Source organism: Heloderma suspectum, chromosome 7 (genome assembly GCF_057233095.1).
Source record: "Heloderma suspectum isolate Gila_16-S chromosome 7, 16-S_ref, whole genome shotgun sequence".
Taxonomy (NCBI): domain Eukaryota; kingdom Metazoa; phylum Chordata; class Lepidosauria; order Squamata; family Helodermatidae; genus Heloderma; species Heloderma suspectum.
The window spans coordinates 79,039,606-79,049,006 of record NC_139464.1 but is presented as its reverse complement, the minus strand read 5'-3'; the positions used below and the strand labels follow the sequence as shown (position 1 = coordinate 79,049,006).

Here is a 9,401-nt window from a genome sequence, read left to right as displayed (position 1 = left end):
GGCTGCAACCCTATACACATTTACCTAGGGGCCAGACCCATTTAATTCAGTGGAACTTACTTCTGAGTAGACATGCATAGGATTGCACTAAAATAATTAATGGGTGAGACAAACTTTAGTCTCCATTTAGTTCTGCTCCTGAAAACAAGGTTTTCATCAAGACCGCACAGGGCAGAGGATCTATGTCATGAACAGAATCACATACCTGGAAACAGTCTGAGGCCTGCTGGATAATTTATACAAGAGAAATTGCCAACACAGTTTACTCCCACAGTATCTCAGATCACAAAATCAGCATGAACAATGCCAATCAATTCATACTGAATCCTAAGTGGCAATGCTCAAGGACTGCTATGGTAACATTTGTAGAATGGCTCCACAATTTTTTTTGACCATGTAAACTGATAGGAATTACCTCTATGGGTTGATGTTAAGTACATTTACGTATTATTATTTATTAAGACTTATATACCACATTATTTGCTAAAATGTAATGAGATCATCATTCATGCTTCATCTCTCTAACAGCATTAAAATCTGTGCACTCTTACATATTGGCTGAAATCATGGAAAATGTCTACAATTTTAACAAATAGAGGCAAAGGTATTGCTCAGTCCTAAAGCAGTTATTTAGGAAAGGGAGTTAATAACATTTGCAAAAGATCCCAAGAAAATTTTAAGTACCTGATTTCCCTTGATATAAACTGAAACAAGGAAAACTAGAATTCCTTTGTTCTTTTCGGTTATCTCTGTTACGCCCCCTCCCTCGAATTCTTTTTCATCATTCACTTTCATGCATACGTGGATCGTACATGACAAAGTGTGCTAGCTCAAGCTCTTGTAGCCACAGTTTTATTTCTTAGAATTTCTCAGAAGTGACTCTGAGAACTGCATTTGAATTTTCTGTGTGTGCTAAACTACATTCTGAAGTGGTGACTATCTTCTCAGGCTAAGCTTCCTACCTGCAAAATGTGAATGACACATAATACTGACCTGCCTAACAATAATGTTGTTCACTTTGACTCTAAAGCAGGGGTGGGCAGATGGTAGATCTGTATCTACTACTAGACTAATTAACAGCAGCAAAAGTTTCCCTGCCTCTCCACCACCCTAAATTAGAATGCTAGAAACTCTGATCTATAGTAATTTAAACGTAGATTAGAACGTTTATATTCAGCTTAACCCAGTGTATGGGTACTGGGTACTGTAAATAACTCATGGGTACTGTAGATAATCAGTTCCATCCTCTGAGGCACCATGTTACCTGCCTCCCCACCCCTTCCTGACATTATCTTGCACCTGGCTCAGGTTGGTGGTCCTCCAGTTGGTGGACCTTCTAGGAAAGCCTGAAATCTTCCCATGTGCTGCTCTAAAGCATAATACAAATGCCAAGTATTATTATATCACCCAAAAGTGTGCTTAATAAAATTTGTGAAAAAAAGCCTTAGGAGAGTTCAGATATGCATTCATCATGCCCAGGTTTTCTTAGATTATTATTTTGCACACCAAACTTACTGGAAAATGATACAGAACTCAGGGGTGTCAGGAAATATATGTAGTTTGACAGGTTCCTTTGTCAGCGTGGAATTCAGCACTATGCATACAAAACAACTAGCAAAGTTTGGGGTATAGGGTCTGCATGGTCAAAATGGTTTTAGATAGAGCTGTGCACAAATGACCTCTGGAAATTCTCTACCCTATTTGTGGGCAGAAAAAAATGAGGGGACAATTTCCCTGCATTTCTCAAGGGCAAGGAGAAATTCTCAGTTTCTTGGATGTGGAACTCACTATTAACAGCAGCAAATGAGTTGGCAGCCTGGTCACTACTTTGCATCCGTCACCATGCCCCATACCTAGTTTCATTCAAGGGCATTGTGGTGTGTGTGTGTCTGTCTGTGTGTGTTTGTGCGCGCACGCGCTCATGTGTATTCTATCTGTTTTACACCTTCCCATTGCTTTGCAGCCTCCTCGGCTGCCCGCGCTTCCTGATCTGAAAAAGCGCTATGGGAGGAATTACCTCATGATGTCGTCCCCTGGGCTTTAATCGGTGTAGGAAGCTGGGGAGGGTACAAGTCGCCAGAAAGATTGTTGTGCAGTGAAAGACAGGACACTCACACACATTCCTCAGCCACCTAATAAGTAAGGTAAGCACAAGAACACCGAACCCAACCCATGAGAATTTATCCAAAATTTTCTTCTCCAATGAATTTCTTTTCGAAAGAAATTTCCCTTCTATCAAATTCATTGAGATGGTCGGAGAAAAAGGTGGAAGAAATTTTGGGCACAATACTAGTTTGTCTCTTACATTGTGCTGAGATTTTAAAAACCCTTTTGTAGATATTTGCTTCAAAATTAAAGAAAAGATGTATATTCTGAAAGCAACCTTTTCTACCACACACGTACTTACCCAAATTAGAAAAATTATTCAATGAAATTTGAATGGCACAAATAAACATGAGCTATAAAGCCAGTTTATAATTACACAGCCGTGATATTGTCTTCAGCTTCTTTATCTCCCAAGTTAACACTGCCTGTAACTGTAGACTCTTCATGAGCTGCAGTGTTGTCCAATTTGTTTTTTGAACAATGTGGTATTTGGCCACAAAAGTACATATAAATCCATGGATTAACACAGCTATTAAGATTCCCTAGGAGCATAAGAATGGCTATTACTGGACCTGAAAGGAAAAGAATTTACAAGTCATTCATAGAAGACATATAAATACATTGAAAAAATTGATCTTTTTTGTTCCATTGATCTTCAACCAATTATTTAACGGTAGGTTTGTTTCCCAGCAAGGAGGGTTTTTCAAATGTCTTTAAAAATATTTTGTCACATTTTCAAAATGCATTTTAAATGTTTTAGAATCAGATCAATGTAGCTTTTCACATGCATTATAGATTATTTTAAAAATTAATTGGGAATGTCTCAAATCGTTAGTGCATTATGGCGTAAGTGCTTTAATCTATCCCAGTTGTTCATAAAACATAATTCTTTAACAGCAACATACAGCAACTATCTAGATATATTTCAAGATGGATATTTAATAACATGTTTTGAACAAAAGTTCTATTAAGTTAAAGAAAACAGTACTTTAAAAGTTCAACATAAAAACACATGAAATCATTCATCAAAAAAGGGCCGTCTTACCTTCAGTCCTAGCATCACCGGGGTGCCAGGCAGTCCACAACTGTGCAATGAAGAAAGGTGACCAGCAAAATACATAAGCAACAACTATCACCACTGTCATCTTTATTGTTTTGATCATAGCCTTTGACATACAGTTTGCATTGCTTGCCTGGGATGGCAGTATTTGCTTCTGATGTGTTACTTGAAAATCATTGTAGCTTTTCAAATGCATATTCATGTGGATTGCTCTGCAAATCCTAACATGGCATATGGTGAGGATAGCTGCAGGGAGAAAGAAAATAGCCACAGAAATCCAAGTCACATACACCTTTGTGCCCCAGGGTTCAATGAAGTCAGCTTGGCAGTCAAATAGGCCTGGAGATACCTCATTCTTCCGAAAGATGAATACTTGAGGAACACTAAAGACCAAAGAGATAAACCAGCTGGTGCAGATGGAAGCATTCCAAAGAGCCCCTTTCTTTTGGAAAGAGGCCATGGGGTAACATACGGCTTGGAATCTGTCCATTGCCATAACTACTATCATATAAGTGGAGGCAAACATGCTCAACAGCTGGAGATAACTGATGGTTCTGCACAAGATGTCTGGACCCAGGAAAACATCTGTAATTTTCCAAAAGAGCTGAGGAAGGACTTGAAAGAATGCAACCATCAGGTCTGCAATGCTGAGGTGAAGCAGGAACTCATAGATCCTAGACAGTTTCATTCTCCTCCATAACACCAGTATGAGGATGAAGTTGCCCACAGATGCTGCCATAAATAGTACTCCTAACACAGCGATCTCTATTTGAGCTAATTGTTCATCTCTTGGTTGTCTTTCAGGAAGTTCAGATGCATTTGTTTCAGACGCATAGACACTGTCTTGAGAAAATGAGAAATTCTTCATTGTGGAGCTACTTTCTGAGACTGTCACCTAGGTTGGCAGCTGTGGAGGACAAGCCAGTAAATACACTGCCAGTTGTTCAGGTTTTAATGTTTCTTGAAACGTATGGATTCATACACCCATGAACTTGAACTCTCTCTCATCCTCCAAGGGGTGGGAAAACCCCTTTATTCTCAACCAGTAGAGCTTTATGTAACTTGAGAGGCTGTAGCTGCTTTAGCCAAGATGAAAATTGGGGGGGGGGGGACAATACAGTTAAATGTATACATCTAAAGAAACGTGTTGGCTTAAAGAAAGTGACCCTCCCCCATTGGCATCAAAATCCCAAAACAATAGCAGTGACATCCATGCTTATGTATTAACATATGGGACTGTTGCCTAGTATCTACGTGACAACTGTGTACTTTAATACTTATGGTCGACTAATGACAAATGTTTCTACATCTGTACGTGGAAAAGCTGTACCCCTAGGAATGGATTTTTCAGCATTCTTGGACCCCAAGACAATATAAATTGGCTAAATTAAGTGTATTCAAAGAGGATACCATATTTTCTAATTAATTCTGGGTTTTCCCAAAACTGAGTGCATTTACTATGAGATGAGAAAATGTCTCTAAAAACAATCCTTCTCCACACCCCAGTCATCCCCAGTCACAAAGCAAATGCATGTGAAATAGACTGTATATCCTAAAATCACACTTTTTTATTTTTCACTTGAGAAAAAGGGAATGCAGATCTGAAAACTACAGATGCTATTTTAATAGCTACAGCTTGTAAAATCCCTAGAAAGTGGTCCTGTCTTTTTCTTTCCTTGGGGTGGGCTACATTATTTTCTATTAGAGAAACTAATATTTGTTTTGGGGGGGACATGGATACTTCAGACATTTACCTTTTTAAGATGTACCCACAAAATGTTTCAGTTTGCAGCTAAAAACTGTAATGTATGAAGACAAGAAAAATGTGCTAGCAAGTGTATATTTTATATAGTTACAATTAGCAGGTTTGTATAGATTGTTTCTCAGTGAGGAGACACTCAGAAATAACCACAGGGATGTTTTGCCACGTATTGTATAAAGCAGCCCATAGCATGGCTAAAATGTAAAATCCTAAACATGTGGATTGTTTGTTATCAGCTAACTGTGTGTAAGATTTGGGTGTAAATTCCTGGAATATTCCTCTCTTAGCTTTCCCCCCACTGTCATAAACATCACATAGACAGAATAGACATGCTCCCTTCTTTCTTATTTCCACCAACTAATGGTTCAAATATTCTTTCCATATTTATGAAAAAGAGCCACAATACTTACTTATCTTGCAGCTGTTGTTACGTCCAGTTAATCAGTGTGCAAAAGGCAAGATGAATCCACCGAGTCCTCAAAAATAATCACCCCCCTGGCTGCTTAAAGCGGCATAGCAATAACTGAGTGGCAAAAAACTGTTTCTCCAGCTTTCGTTCGGGGCAGGGGAGAAGGAGGATGTCCTTGCACCAGTTGTCATGAACACTATTTCACTTTGGCTCTTGATGGGTTAAAATTATTCCACAGCTAACATTTGGTTTGTATTTATGTGATTCTTAAGAGCAACTGCTAAAGTACATGATATTCCTGCAAATTCACTACATTCTTCCCTTTAACATAAATCGTAACACTATGTTTTGCATTCAAGGGAAGGATTTAATGAATTTAACTTTAACATAAAACATAACACTGTTTTACAGCTCTGTTTTATGGTGTGTTCAATATTAATGTTGTTTAAACCAGTGGAGGCTGGTGACTTTGATTTTGGTAGGGCTGTAAATCCATTCTGGGTTTCAGTCAGAATCAGCCAGAACTCTAAAAGAACCATCCAAGGTGCCTCCAAAATAGGTTCAGCACCTTGGATAGCACCTTTAGAGTTCTGGATGATTCTGACTGAAACTCAGAATGGATTCACAATCCCACCGAAAACAGAGCCACCAGCTGCCACTGGCTTAAACTAAAGTGCCTGTATTAGAAAAAGACTGTAGGCTTGGCAGGAGAATGGCATGCCACACATAATGTCCTGAATTTCTCATGTTTACAGGTTGTAGTTCTACGACACATTGCAATACCTTTTTAACAGGCTTTTCTTGAAATATTTCCGGGAGGCACACAGTGTTGGAGCGCCCTAGCTGCCTCTTAAAGTCCCCTCCAGTAGCCCAAACAAGACACAGACAAAAGGGATTCTCTCCAAGGCTTTATTCCTTTACAGCTTAATGACTCTTTCAGATGCTAATTGCCAGCGACTAAGCAAGAAACTGCAAAGGGTATCCTAACAAGTTAACCTAAGCTCCATCTATGCAGTTGGTCCCCATTTTGAGGAGAAGGGCGGGAAAGCTCTGAAGCCTATGGGCTAGGAGGGGAGGCTCTCCCCCTTACCCGTGGGGCATCGGGGTGCAGCCATTACCGTAGCGCCAAGCGGGCTGAGCGCCTCCTCTCGGCGCCCTCCACCTCGCGCCTCTCTCTGCCCCGGCGCCTTGTGGGTAATCTGTCAGGGCGACAAGTTGAGAGTGAGCAGGGCTGAAGCCAGCAGTGGGCAGGGCCAGAGACAAATATGGGTGGGTCACCCTTTCTCTCTTTCTCTCTCTCTCTCTGACACCCCCTTTTCTCTCTCTCTCTTTCTGACAACCCCCCTATCTCTTTCTGACACCCTCTTTTCCCTCTCTCCCCCTTCCTTCCTGCACAGCAGGCTGCCAGGGAAGGGACAGATCACTCCCTTCCCTGGCAGAACTGATTGCATGCTGAGGGCTTTTGAAATTAGGCTAAGAAGGCCACTTGTGGAGCTAGGGCTGCAAGTTGTCCACCCCTGGGGCTCCTTCACATGGAGCTTTTATCCTGCTATTGAGATTGCTCACTTGCAGAAGTTTGCGGATCCTTTTCATGACATCATTACCCTCCAGGGCACATCCAGAGGTATTTCCTGGTTATTTTGTCTCAAAAAGATCCAGAACTAATGAACCACCTTTTAAACTCAGAATGTTAAGCAATTAAAACAGTGTAATTAATTAAAGGGGTTTTTCTTTAGTGTAAAGACATCCCTGATCTATGCCTTCAAGGTGAATATTACAGTACAATTTTTTTTACATCTTTTCTTCTCTTGAAAACAGGTGTGGAGATGAAACAGATGTTCACACTTAAAATGGAGAATGATATCATAAACATATATTAACTGTCATTATGCTCGCTGGTCACTCAAGAGATATATCGCATTACAATGTATGTCTCCCCAGCCCTCAAAAATGGGGTAGAGGTTAAGCCAGGGTTACATTTTGAAATATGGAATCATGTCATGAATGTGCACACCAACTTTCATTCCAATATATTAATTTACAAAACATATTTTGCTTTTTTTCTCTTGTCAATTAAATTTGGTATTGGGCGCCTAGAACCGAGCCAATATTTGAATTTGAAATGTAGGATTATGTCCTGAGCATACATATCAAATACCATTCTGATATTTAAATATTTAAGAGAATTATGTTAAAAAGAAACACACAAACCAAAAATGCTAAGCTGGTGAGTTAGACCACAGTCCTTGCATCACTCAGCTAATACAAAACATAATTTGGCACTGCTGCCATTATTTCCCTTAGTTTATGACATGAGGTACATCTTGCCCGTTATGGTGTTTTTCTTGAGGAGTTCTGTCTCAGTTGCTGGCTTTGTGAAGCAGAGTCTGTGCAGACTCTGGGAGCCTGGAAGAAATCCAGAAAGCTTTTGCTTAGTTTGGATGGACATTTGACATCCCCTGATGAGGGGAAAGGAATTCTGTTTGTCTTGACAGGAAAAAGAACAAAACCAAGATCCTTGAAAGTTTACTTTAGAGAAGACAACATTGCACTAGCTTTGACTCTTAGTTTGTGCTGTGGTGAAAGTGGGGCTATCAACCAGTTAAAAATATTTTGAGCCAACTCATCAAATTGCAATGCATATTGCAGTATCAATACAATTGTTGAGAACATTCATATAAATTAGGTGATTTTGCTCAGTTAAACTCAGGGGGAATACTTCTCTGACTTTGTGAATTGACTTTTAAAAGCACTAGTGTTGTTGAAATGCCTTGCAACTGCATAGCAAATAGCCTAGGACAGTGGTTATATCAATCACAAAATGTATCTCACAACCTTTACTTACAAAAGCCAAGCTATCGAAAAACAGATGAAACTTACTTCATAGTTTGGCTAAAAATAGGCTGTGAGATATCCGGGATAGCTCAATGTAATTATGGTAACATAAATATAAACTGAGTTCTTTCTACAAACAGAATGATTGCTAGCAGATGTATAAAAGAAAGGCTAATTAAATATTAGCCTCAGTGGGCACAGATATGAAGAGAGAGTTTTAGAGATTCTGTAAAATTTCACAAAACTCTAGGTTTCTCACTTATTAGCTACAAATTCTTTGATAAACCTAGGATGGTTTCAAATTATGTGATGCATTTTTTTGCAGTCATTTTATTTCACATCCATATTAGAGTGGATGCTTGTGATTCTTGCACCTGCTTACCCTAAAATATGATGTCCCTTGTAACATTTGGAGATTCCTACATATGAAATACAGATTGGCAAAGTAATTAACAGTGCAATCCTATGCATGTCTACTTAGAGCATGTCCCACTGTTATTTAATAGAGCTTCCTCCCAGGTATGTGTGTACAACCTAGGTTGTTGTCACACATGCTTGTTCACACAGACTTGTTATTGCTATGTATACACCTGGGGCTTCTTCACATGGCGCTTTTATCCTGCTATTGAGATTGCTTACTCACAGAAGTTTGTGGGTCCTTTAGATGAAGTCGTCAACCTCCAGGGCGTCTCCCGCACTAAATGGACTTTTATTCCATTTTTTCTGAAAGATCAGAGATGAGCAATCAAATTACAGTGTTTGTGTTCCACTTGAGTTCCCTCATGAAAAGAGGAAAATGCACTATAAGAGGAGCTAGATCACAGCGCCATCTGGCAACTGTATAATGAAACATACAGAAGACTCAGATAAGGGGGGAAAGGAAGCACATGTAAAGGCAGTCTGTCGTGATCCTGCATTTAAAACAGAAGCAGAAAGCCCATTTTAAATGTGGGATTTTAGGCTGGTGTAGAGATGCTGTTGTAATGATTAATGTGGGTCTTAGGGGGTGTTTTAACCAGAGGTATAGTGTTGCAGGCTCTGTGCTTTTATTAATTACTAGAACTCAAATGGGGAAATTAGCTCAAACACTCATTAAAAGTCCAAGAACAGGAACTTCATATTTATAGAATTTTGTTCTCAAAAACACACAGATGCACATTCATTGCAGAGGAAAAAATTGGCTTAGTTAGTATACTCACCATACTGACAATTTGAAAAGATATACAAAA

At 39.5% G+C, this 9,401-nt stretch overlaps 1 protein-coding gene across 1 annotated transcript; it reads right to left on the bottom strand.

Annotated features, from left to right (window-relative positions):
* Positions 1 to 436: 436 nt before the first annotated feature.
* LOC146339994 (isotocin receptor-like) lies at positions 437 to 5,371 on the bottom strand. Its single transcript, XM_084811817.1, has 3 exons — positions 5,339 to 5,371; positions 3,152 to 4,245; positions 437 to 2,678 (listed from the first exon to the last, which is right to left on the bottom strand). Exons 2-3 carry the CDS (start codon positions 4,032 to 4,034, stop codon positions 2,479 to 2,481), a joined length of 1,083 nt encoding a protein of 360 aa, XP_084667943.1. The 5' UTR covers positions 4,035 to 4,245; positions 5,339 to 5,371; the 3' UTR covers positions 437 to 2,478.
* Positions 5,372 to 9,401: the final 4,030 nt, after the last annotated feature.